The 12,142-nt window shown below is 43.2% G+C and overlaps 1 protein-coding gene across 1 annotated transcript; it reads left to right on the top strand.

Annotated features, from left to right (window-relative positions):
- Positions 1 to 6,964: 6,964 nt before the first annotated feature.
- Positions 6,965 to 8,312, top strand: LOC106739730 (trace amine-associated receptor 4-like). The gene has a single exon (XM_014604784.3). It carries the CDS (start codon positions 7,033 to 7,035, stop codon positions 8,074 to 8,076), a length of 1,044 nt encoding a protein of 347 aa, XP_014460270.2. The 5' UTR covers positions 6,965 to 7,032; the 3' UTR covers positions 8,077 to 8,312.
- The last annotated feature ends 3,830 nt before the right edge of the window (positions 8,313 to 12,142 follow it).

Below are 12,142 nucleotides of genomic sequence, written 5' to 3'. Positions count from 1 at the left end.
TCTCCTCGTAGGGCCTGCCCTGCTGCCCCCTGATCATGTGAGTGGTCCTCCTCTGGACCCGCTCAATGTTGGCTACATCCCTCCTAAAGTGCGGTGCCCAGAACTGGGCACACTACTCCAACTGTGGCCTGACCAGTGTCGCGTAGATGGGGAGGATCACCTCCTTGGCCCTGCTTGTGATGAATCTCTGGATTATGACAAGGTGCGGTTACCCATGCTGACTGCATCCTCACATTGGCAGCCCATGTTCATTTTGGAATCGATAATGACTCCAAGATCTCTTTCTGCCACTGTGCTTTTGAAAAGGGAGTTCCCCAGCCTGTAGGTATGCTGCTGGTTCTTACTGCCCAAGTGCAGTACCCTGCACTTGTCGGTATTGAATCCCATCCTATTTTCATTCGCCCACCTCTGTAACCTGTCCAGGTCCAGTTGTATCCTTTCCCTCCCTTCTAGCATGCCCACCTCGCCCCAAATCTTGGTGTTGTCAGCAAATTTGAACAGGGTGCTTTTCACCCCCTCGTCCAAATTGCTAATAAAGAAATTGAACAGTGCAGGCCCAAGGACCGAGCCCTGGGGGACTCCACTGCCCATGTCCCTTCAGATCGAATATGACCCGTCCACAACCACTCTCTGGGTGCGGTCCCTCAGCCAATTTGCGACCCATCTGACTATGTAGGCATCAATGGCACAGTCACCTAACTTTTTAATGAGGAAAGCCCCATAGCCGCAGTGAGGGTAGGCCCCAGTGAAGAAGTAAAGATGTGAGCCATGGGGGCTTTTGAGCACTCTTGCCCCCATTAAAGCTCCCTATGTGGCCTTTGAGCCCACTCCTGCTTTAACTATAACTATTTTTCCTCCTTCCTGGGCAAGTGCCCCAGCCACTCATTTCTTGAGGCTAAAACAGGAGAGAACCCTCCTCCTTTTCCTCTGGCATACAAGACCCATTAATTGTGGGTTTCTGGCTGATGACATTTTGTGATTTGGATCTATGTAAGCACCAGAGTAGGGTGCATGTATGTGAATGTGTACCTGCCTGGCAGGCTCATATCTATTGAGTTTATGATCAGTCTGTGTGTGAACCTGTTCACATTGCAGGGCAAATAGAATCATTACTTGTGTTTAATTGTAAAAAAAAAACACTTATGTGGCTAGAAAACCACCATTTAGGTGCAGAAAGAGAAGTAGGTGCACATAATTTTAAGAAGTAGACATTTTTAAGCATATTGTATCAAATCCTGGAAACTGCACAGGAGCCAACAGGGGGTTTCTTACAAATTTATGTAAGGTTACTAGGCAGATAAGGTTCTTTGGGTGAATCTGATATCTTTTATTAGACCAAATTAAATAGTTGGAAAACAATTATTAAGCAAGCTTTTGGGTTCAAAAACCCTTCGTCAGGCTAAGGAAGTTTCTGCAGTTGGTGTGCGCTCTTCCTGGAATGAAAAGTAAAGAAGCCAGAGGCTGGGCTGGTCTGCATACAAGACAATTAGTCGGTGAAAAGGGTAGTCAGTGAAAAAGGGGTTTTGAACTCGAAAGCTTGCTTAATAATTGTTTTCCAACTATTTAAGTTGGTTCAATAAAAGATATCAGATTCACTCAAAAACCTTGTCTGCCTATGTCCTTAGACCAACATGGCTACAACCTACACCCCTGTAAGGTTACTAAGGGTTCAGGTCACAGGCCAATGGGCTTAGGAGATTGGGAACACTTGGGTGAGTACATTAGGATACATACACATAAGTTATACTTAACAGGTGAGCAAGCATTAAGATATGTACACTTGGAAAAAGCATAACAGGCAATAGGCAGCCACCCAGTGGTAGAACTTTTCAGTAACAGATAACAAGGTAACCAGTAAGAAACACTAACCCCGGACTATTTACAGTGAGGAACATTTGAGCTCTCCTTCAACAATGAAGAACCCTCACACCAGTCTCCAGTCCCACTGTGCACCTGGTTACTGTGCACCCAGGCACTGTGCCTGAGCCCTGTCGCCATGGCTCACAGAATCAGCCCCATTGTGTACCTGGGCCACACACTTAAGCCCCACCATTGTCATTTGCCACTGCAGCTTCTGGATCTCTACCACACATCTCCTCAGCTGCAGCCTCTCAGGATCACCCCGCCGCAGCTGCCAGGTCTCAGCCATGCATCTTGCCAGCTGCAGTCTTGTAGAATCTGTCCCGCTGCAGCACCTGGATCTACATGTCTCACCAGCTGCAGTCACTGCCACTGCTGTGCACACGCTCTCTCTTTACCTTGTGTTGCAAAAACCCCAGCTCCCCCTTCACTACCTTCCTCTTTCCCCAGTGGCCTGGCCTACTGCAATGTAGGGTGTAATCTTGGGTGCCATGCCCATTACAGTATTAAACCAATGTCTAGTGCAGTGGGGGCTAACATCTTGGCAGGTATGTCACAAATTAGCTCTGCACCTTCTCCAAGTGCTGCTCAAATGCCTTTCCTCTTCCTCATCTGCTCCTATGCTTTCTTCTTCCTGCCCTGTGCTTCTAGCCTAATCTGCTGCTCTGCTTTTTGTTTCCTGCCCTGTCTACTATGGTGCTGTCTCTCCTCTTCCTAGTCTATTGCTCCCCACATGAAACTGCCCATACCACTTGTTTCTCACTCCTGATTTACTGCTTTGAATTCTCCTGGCAGTATACTTTCCATTAGACTGAGGCCTTTGTAAAATTATGAATAATTCAGTATTTTTCCACTTTGAATGTATAGATCAAGGAAGAAAATGTAAAATGCTGTGATAGTGAAACTGGAAAACTTCAACATAACTGGAAAAATTGCCCAAAGCTCTGGCCTTGTGAATCTTATGAAAAATGATTTTGGGAAAGGTATACCCTATATCACTCTCTATTGTAGAATGGATTTAGAAAGCCAAAAAGTTCAACTACTTTCAGCCTAATCACCGCTTGATGAATCAGATAAAGCAATTACTCTAGCAGCTTCTGTTCTGGGCCACTGTAGTTTTCGGCCCATAATGCATTTGGAAAATACTTTGAAAGCCAGGAAAGAAAGAGACATGGGGAAATATGGATGGAGCTCTAGGAGGAGTTATGGGCACCTGAAGGATAGTTTAAGGGAGGGAGGATAGAAGTATAGAAGGGAAGTGATGGGCAGAATCCTCTGGGAAGCCAGTCTGAGGGGGAAAGGAGTCTAGAAGAGCTGGCTCTACTTTAGAAAATCCTTATTGAAAGAACAGGAACAAACCAACCTGATGTGAAGGAAGACTAGCAAGTATGGCAGAAGACCAGCTTGACTTAGCAGGGAACTTTTCAGTAAGTTAAAACATAAAGAGGATGCTTATAAGAAGTGGAATCTTGGACAAATGACTAGAGAGGTGTATGAGAGTATTGCTCAGGCATGCAAGGATGAAATCAGGAAGGCGAAAGCACAATTGGAGTTGCAACTATCAAGGGATGTGAAGGGTAACAAGAAGGGTTTCTACAAGTATGTCAGCAACAAGAGGAGGGTCAGGGAAAGAGTGGGTCCCTTATTGAATGAAGGAGGCAACCTACTGACAGAGGATGCAAAAAATGCTGAAATACTGAATGCCTTTTTCACCTCAGTCTTCACAGGTAAGGTTAGCTCCCAGACTACTGCACCTGGCAGCACAGTTTGGGGAGGAGGTGAGCAGCCATCAGGGGCAATATAGCAGGTTAGGGACTGTTTCAAAAACCTGGGCCTGTGCAAGTCTATGGGGCACCCAAGGGTGCTGAGGGAGTTGGCCAATGTGATTGCAGAGTTGCTCGCCATTATTTTTCAAAAGTCACGGCCATTGGGAGAACTCCTAGATGACTGGAAAAAGAAAAATATAGTGTGCATCTAGAAGAAAGGGAAGAAGGAGGATCACAGGGACTACAGACCAGACAGCCTCCCCTCAGTCCCTGGAAAAATGATGGAGCAGGTCCTCACGGTATCCATTTCTAAGCACTTGGATTAGAAGAACATGATTAGGAATAGTCAGCATGGAAACACCAAAGGCAAGTCATGCCTGACCAACCTGATTGCCTGATGACATAACTGGCTCTGTGGATGCAGGGAGAGTAGTGGATGTGAAATACCTTGACTATAGCAAGGCATTTGATATGGTCTCTCACAGCATTCTGACAAGCAAGCTAAGGAAGTCTGGGATGGATGAATGGACTGTAAAGTGGATAGAAAACTGGCTGCATTGTCAGGCTCAAAGAGTAGTAATCAATGGTTCAAAGTCTAGTTGGCAGCCAGTATCAAGTGGGGTGTCCCAGGGCTTGGTTCTGGGGCCAGTTTTGTTCAATGTCTTCATCAATGAGAAGATGGGATGAAGTGCACCATCAGCAAGTTTGCAGATGACACCAAGCTCATGGGGAGTAATAGATATGCTGGAGTGTAGGGATAGGATTCAGAGAGATCTAGATAAATTGGAGGATTAAACTGAAAGAAATCTCCTGATGTTCAATAAGGACAAGTGCAAAGTCCTGCACACAGGATGGAAGAAGCCTATGCACTGGTACAGACTGGGGACTGAATGACTAAGCAGCAGCTCTGCATAAAAGGCCCTGGGGGTTACAGTGGACAATAAGTTGAATATGATCCAACAGTATGCCACTAGCATCCTTGGCAACAAGGGCACACTAGGTTGTATTAGTAGGATAGTTGCCAGCAGACTAAAGGAAGTGATTCTTCTCCTCTCTTCTGCCCTGGTGAAGACACATCTGAAGGACTGTGTTCAGTTTTGGGGGTGCCACTACAGAAAGGATTCGGACAAAATGGAGAGAGTCCAGTGAAGGGTAACACAAATTGTTAGGAGAATGAGGCAAATGACTTATGAGGAGAGGTTGAGGGAACTGGGCTCAGTTAGTCTGGAGAAAAGAAGACTGAGGGGGGATTTAATTACAGTCTACAACTACCTGAAGGGTGTTTCCGAACAGGATGGAGCTAGACTGTTCTCAGTGGTGGCAGATGACAGAATAAGGAGCAATGGTCTTTAGTTGCAGCAAGGGATGTTCAAGTTAGATATTAGGAAAAACTTTCTCACTAGGAGGGTAGTAAAGCACTGTTACCCAGAAAGGTGGTGGAATCTCCATCCTTAGAGGTTTTCAAAACCCTGCTAGCAGAGACAATCCCAGCAGGGTATCGGGCCTGGGGCAAAGCAGCCTGTGTGGGGCCCCATTCCCCATCCCACAGCACACTCACGCTGGGGAATGAAAGCCCCAGCACACTGTATACAGAGGGATGGGTGGCAGCTGGAAATTCCAACTGGAACAAGCAAAGAGTCGTCCAACCCACTGAGTGGGCAGGTGGGCTAAACTACAACCATGGCCTCTCTGCCCAGTTCTGCAGGGCCCCACAAAGCAAGGGACCCAAAGGCAGTTTCCCTGATTCACCCCCACCCTTGGGACAGCCCTGCCTGCTAGACAAAGCCTTGGCTGGGATGATCTAGTTTTGGATGGTCCTGTTTTGAACAGGGCCTAGATGACCACCTGATGTCCCTCCCAACCCTAATTTTCTATGATTCTATTATGCTAAGTAAGAAGGAAGAGCTGTAGGGGGCCAAGGTATGTTTAGGAGGTTGTAAATAATTTAGACCAGATTAGGGAAATTGATGTCATTTCGAATAATCCAAGTTAGAAAGGGTGTTTTCAGGAAGACTGTTCATAGAAATTGTGTGCAGACAGGGAACCATACATGTATGGATTGTGGAACAGATCCTGGATCAGCCCAAATCAAGAGACTGCCAGAGAATTTATGGGGTAGAAATGTTGCAATAATCACCTCTTCTGGATAGTAGGAAAATCTTTGCTTGGAGCTATGTTTGGTTGAGGTTAGGACATTTTATAAGAAAACAGAGGCAATCATAGGTAATTAATGTGATCCAGAGCTTGAGTTTTGAGGTGAAAGGGGTGGATACTTGCTGTCTGTCTGAGCCCAGTATAGGGAAGGCCAAAGGAAACCTTGAATCTATGCAGGATAACAATAAAAGGGATTTCACAGAAGGAGGTGGTCATTACATGTTAAGGACCTGGTGAGAGGACAATCCTAGTAAAGGATTTTCTGAATTTATGTGCCAATAAGAAACTGTATATTTAAGCCTCTTCACATTTTAAAACAAGCATTTGTACAACATCCTCCTGTTATGCCAACAGTGTTTAGTGTACACCCTCTGCAGTGTGGCTCATTGTATGAGCCTCAGCTGAGGGGACTGCCTCTCCATCAGGATGATATATAAGGCATTGATTAGTCTCACACCACCTAGGTGTGCTGTTGGAAGAAGGATCCGTGTACAAATATCCTTGGCCAGTAATGGGTGATTGTGTTTTACTGTAAGTGCCACTTACAGTATATATTTGAAAACATATTATATTTTAGTCTATCATTGTAGTAGATTGGTGAAGTGGAGTGGGGAGGGGTGTAACGGTGGTGCTGATAATGTACCAAAATTAATTTTCTGCACTAATACCAGCAGCTACTTTAATGATTTCATAGAAGGACCCAAGTAAAAGTAAATATATTCAAGTATCCCTGTTTTACTGTAGCTTATTAAAGACATAATCTCTTGGTGACTTAGAATATATTGTTTAATTCATTAGAAATACTACTGGAAGCTTGTAATCTATTTACGTTAACATGACATGGTCATTTCTCCTATTGAATTATGCATACTTAAAACTTAAAAAGGTGGCAGAAACAAAAAATAGGGACCGTGTTCTGGGAAGTGCATTAAAGATCAAATATGATGCACTTAATGTAGAATATTGCTCCTTAAAATGGGTATTTACATATGTTCCTAAAGCTGTAAATAGACTGGAATGATCAACCCGCACCCTGGAATTCTCATATAGAATCAGACATTTATCATTCTATTAGGAAAAGATAATTAGCCTAGAAGCAGCACACACTTTTATTTGTATATCTCTTTCAATTTTATACACAGATCAGGAAGCACACACTAATGTAAATAACTTTCCTACTCATTTTATTTTTGTGTATTTTCCTCCCCAGACCTGGCTGCAGCGCAACATGTTTTACTGATGATCCCAAATCATGAATTCCTCTGAACTCTGGAGCCCACAGACTATGCAATTCTGTTTTGACTTTGTTAATAATTCATGTCACAGGAATGTAAGGACTACACTCAGTCTTTGTGCTATGTACATCTTCATGGGAGGAGCAACAGTGTTCACACTGGGTGGAAATATGTTTGTGATCATTTCCATCTCTCACTTCAAGCAGCTTCATTCTCCAACCAACTTGCTGATCTGCTCCATGGCAACTACAGACTTTTTGCTTAGTACCCTAGTTATGCCATACAGCATGGTCAGGTCTGTTGAGTCATGCTGGTATTTTGGAGAGGTCTTCTGTAAACTCCATACCTGTTGTGATATAATGCTGTGTACCACTTCGATTTTCCACCTGTGTTTTATCTCTGTTGACCGTTACTATGCCGTGTCTGACCCATTGCATTATGTCACCAAAATAACTATCCCAGTGGTAGAGGTTTTCTTATTAATTAGTTGGTCTGTCCCGTTCATATTTGCCTTTGGCCTGGTTTTATCAGAGATGAATACTGATGGCATTGAAAATTATGTGGCTTCAATTGACTGCAGGGGTTTATGTACACTCATAGTTAATAAGCTCTGGGGAGTGTTAGCTTCTCTTATAGCCTTCTTTATTCCAGGCACAGTCATGGTGGGCATTTATGTCCACATATTTACTGTGGCAAGGAAACATGACACACAAATTGCTAAAGCCTCCAACATGTTAAAACCAGTTTCAGACACAAAAAATAAAATCTCTACAAAAATAGAAAGCAAAGCAACTAAAACATTAAGCATAGTCATAGGTGTGTTTGTTTTTTGCTGGCTGCCATTCTTTGTTCTTACAATAACTGATCCTTTCATTAATTTCTCAACCCCAGAAGACTTGTATAATGTCTTCCTCTGGCTGGGATACTTCAATTCTGCCTGTAATCCAATCATTTATGGTTTATTTTATCCTTGGTTTCGCCAAGCATTTAAAATGATAGTGACAGGTAAGATTTTCAGACCAGATTCATCTACTCTTAATCTGTTTCCTGCAGATACTTAATCAATCAGAGAGGGTTTATTGAATAAGCTAATACATGTCTATGCTGCTTCTAGAGTACTTTTAGAGTAGTTCACATGTGGATTCATGTCTTAATATATTATTATTCAGGAACATACTTTTGAAGAAGCTTGTGTTTAGCACATCACTGGGTATATGGCATACATCATGCTTAGCACTTTGTCTCCGTGAATTTTTTTTAGAAAGTAGGAAGTGACGCAGTGGTCTAGCCAAATACACAGTGCCTTTAAAACATACACTCCTGTACAGATACAGGTAAAATGTGTACATACACACTGCTAGATCATTTTGATAAGGATCAGTGTCCAAGTGTCACTTTGAGCCTTCAGGTTTTCTGCTTTTAAATACCCATTTACTATTTAGATGTCAATGTTTAAAGCTGGATCTGTCAAAAGAGGACTTGATTGATTAGGACTTAAGGACTGAAACTGAGCAGGGCTATTTTCTATTTGCAAAAGATAATAAAAATGCAGAATGGAGAACACTGTTTTCTCAAGCTGAAGTAAAACTTGTTGATATTTATTTTATTCTAAACTACCCGAAATGTTTTTATATGCAGCAATCAATAAGCAATTAAAGCCTATATTTGGAGCTCCTTTTGAATGTTCAGTGATTTAGAATAAAGCAGATACAGCGCATGTGGTAGCTACTGAACGTGGAAAATTCTCTCTCTTTCCTTCATCCACCAATTGACCATCCCAGTAACTGAAATCATGTAAGTCCTCTATAGACCCTGTGAAGCTCTAGGGACTGCAACTGGGCTAGTTTCAGAAGACAGCAGTGAGTATCATTGCTTGACTTGGTTATATTTAACAGCATGATCCAGAGTCCCCTTTTTTTGCAGGGTGATGTCAGAGGGAAAAGGGCAGGCTTTTTGTTGAAGGGGGTCAGTCTGTATCAGTCCAAATACATTAGCCAATAATATCCTTATTACAAAATATCTAAGATCAGTATCCATATCTCTCCAGCTCCTTGTTACATGCCTAGGGGATAATTTAATATTTGTCATTATTAATTCTGATTTTGTGCTTCTTGTAAAAGTATGTCTCAGGCATACAGGTTTTAGCCATGTTGGCCTACAGGCAAAAATATTCCGAACTCTTGGCAGAGGTGATCTCTTTTATTAGACCAAATAAATAGTTGGGAAAAAAGAGACTTTTTTGCAACTATTTAGGTGGTCTAATAAAGTATACCACCTCTGCCAAGAGTTCTTAATATTATAAAAGTATGTACATTCAGCCCGAGGCAAGAATAAATTGTATTTTAAGAACAGAGAATACATGAATTGACTAACATATACTATATTACTGAAAATCTACAGATTTTGCACACTGGCAGAAGAGTTCAAGAGTGCATAAGCCTCACAGGGGTCATAACTGGGAAAAGGAATCCTTCATTCTGGTGCCTGAACTCACTGCCTCATCATGCACCTTATCAGAGTCCAGATCCAAATCCAAGAGCATAGTAGTTCAGAAGCAGCTGCCCTATTCCAAGAGAACAAAGGAACCCACTTCTTGGCTAAGCCAGAGAGTGTTCTGTTAGTTTTGTCTCAGTTTGAAGCTATTTATTACATGTAGTGCTAGTAGGTATAGGCAAGTGACTTCATTTCCAGCATCCTATATGACATGCTTGCAGAAACCCCCACCGAAATCAAGTGACAGTGTCAGCAACGTTGCAAAGAAAAAAAAAGTTTAAAACTTGTCTGATGAGATTTTAAGTTTCTCGTATGTACAGAGGTTTAAATCCAGCTCCCCTTGGTAAATATATACCATCAGATTATTTTATGAGCAGTTTGAGAATTACCCTGGTTTCAATTCCCAGGGTAATTTGAATTTCCTTTAAATGTATACGATTAGTATTTGGGACAACCATCACCTTGACTCAGTTTATACAAAGTCAACTCTAAGCCAATTATCCCACAGTACTTAAAATTACTTATACTTTGTAGGGAAATCAGACTAGAGAATCTGGCCCCTTGCTTATCAGCACTTGTTAGTCATCTCTTTTGTTCAGACTATGCCATGAAGCACAAGTATGATGAAAGTCTCATTTTCTGTATATTTTAAATCACTGAACATAAACTCAAGAGTTTGGCTTTGATTTGAAATGCATATGCAGATACAGAAAAAGAAATCTGAATGCTGAGCAGGACTGAAGAAGGAGCTCCAGGGAGAGACATGCAGGTTCTTTTGGTGGCCGTGCTCCCAGGGAGAAGTATATTCTGTTTGCAGCAAACAGCATTTGAACAGTAAGGGGAATCAGTGAACTCTGGGGAGAGGCTATAACAGCCTTGTGTTTAACAAACAGTCTTGCAGCAGCATCTTGGTAATCTTCATTAATTAATATGAGCCTTCTTGAAAGGATGCCTTCATTAATACATAACAGAATTAACCCTATGCTAACTATTGAAGAGTGTGTATTTTATTTTTACCCAATAAAGCCCTGTTTTGCAATAATTGCCTGAAAAAAGCAAAAATTGGCCAGCAGCACACTTGCCTTTCCATGTGATGCATCTCTCTTCGCTAGAGCTGTGGGGGAACATTTTTCTCAGAAGTCAGTTCACTGAAACATGAAGTTTAGGTCAAATTTAGTGAATAGTTTTGGACATATATGATTGGGGAAACTTTTCTGAACTGGGGAAATACTCAAACTTTCATTTCAAGATAATGTTTTTCACATTTTAATTTTAATTGGCCAAATTTTACAAAACAGAACTTTAAGTCAACCTGAAACAAAGCTACATTGCTTCTGCTTTGTTTTCAAGCAAAGTAGGAATGTTTCAGTTTGCTGAAATCAAGCCATATCATTTCTTATGATTTGGTTCAGTAACTGAATAAGAAAAATCTGTTATCTTTTTTCCTTCCACTAGAGTGGCACAAGGCTGATCCATAGACCGGGTCAGACCCCATGCCATCCCCACATTCCAGGATCAGGTCCCAGGGCGCTGCTTGGCCTCTGTCTGGCTCCACTGACCAGAACTGGGTTCCAGAGCCATAAGCCACCTCCTCCCAGCACATGACCTGGGGTCCTGCATGACAGAATTGGCTCTGGGGCTCCAAGGCACCTTGACACACTGGGATTGGGCTCCAGGGCCCGGAGCCACTTATGCCTGGTATGGGATTTAGCTCCAGGGCTGCAAGCTGCCCATCACAAGTTCAGGCTCCAATCACAAGATCTTGTGCCCATCACAAGGTCAGGCTCCAAGGCTGGAGCTGGAGCTGCCTCTGGGTAACTCCAGTGGGATCAGACCCCAGAGCCCCACACTATCCCCAGGCTCACATCACCCTGTGCACCCAATCTAGCACACAGGGCCACAGCCCACAAGGTTTCCCACAGATCCATGAAGAGCCCTGTGGGCCAGATGACATGGCACTGGGGGTTATATCTGGCCTGCAGGCTGAGAGTTGAGCACCCTTGCAGTAGACAGTGATAGTACTCAAAGACTTTGGAACCCACTTTAACTACACCATTTGAACACGCCCAATACATTTACTGTGAGAAGATACACTGCTGTGCCTGCCAATATTCCATGTGGATACGTTACATCCATAAAACTCCACATTGTACACACTTATGTGGGGATTTTATGCCCATGACAGGTGATGTATCCATCAGCATGTGTAACAGGGGACCTTCCTGGGGCCAGTCTGCCACTGGCCCGCCCACCTGTTTCTGACCTAACCGTCCATCTCCCTGGTCTGCCATGCCTTGTTGTTTCTTAATTGGTTCTAAGAAGTCAGGAGGCTGTCCATTCTTGACCCGATGCCAGGGGGCGCTATCTGCAGCTCCATTCACCTCCCACACCACAGCCCAAGAATTGCAGGTGACATCCAGGTGACAATGCTCCAGGCCTACAGCCAGGCCAAGCTTAGCCCTCATTGTTAAGGCTCAGACACACATGCATTCATACTGCCCTTCTCTCACTAGGGCCTTTCATGCATCAACAACTTATCCTGCCTTGCTCCCTCTTGGAGCAGGCCCTTTCAGCTCTAAGCTTTATCTAGTGCACACCTTGGGTGCCAAACGTACCATCTTTTGGGCCTCTCCC

This window comes from Alligator mississippiensis, chromosome 1, assembly GCF_030867095.1.
Source record: "Alligator mississippiensis isolate rAllMis1 chromosome 1, rAllMis1, whole genome shotgun sequence".
Lineage (NCBI taxonomy): Eukaryota > Metazoa > Chordata > Crocodylia > Alligatoridae > Alligator > Alligator mississippiensis.
Note: the sequence above shows the minus strand (reverse complement) of the source record. Positions and strands in the feature narration are given on the sequence as shown.

Coding starts and splice junctions, on each gene's coding strand:
- LOC106739730 (XM_014604784.3), top strand. CDS start 7,033: ATGAATTCCTCTGAACTCTGGAGCCCACAGACTATGCAATTCTGTTTT.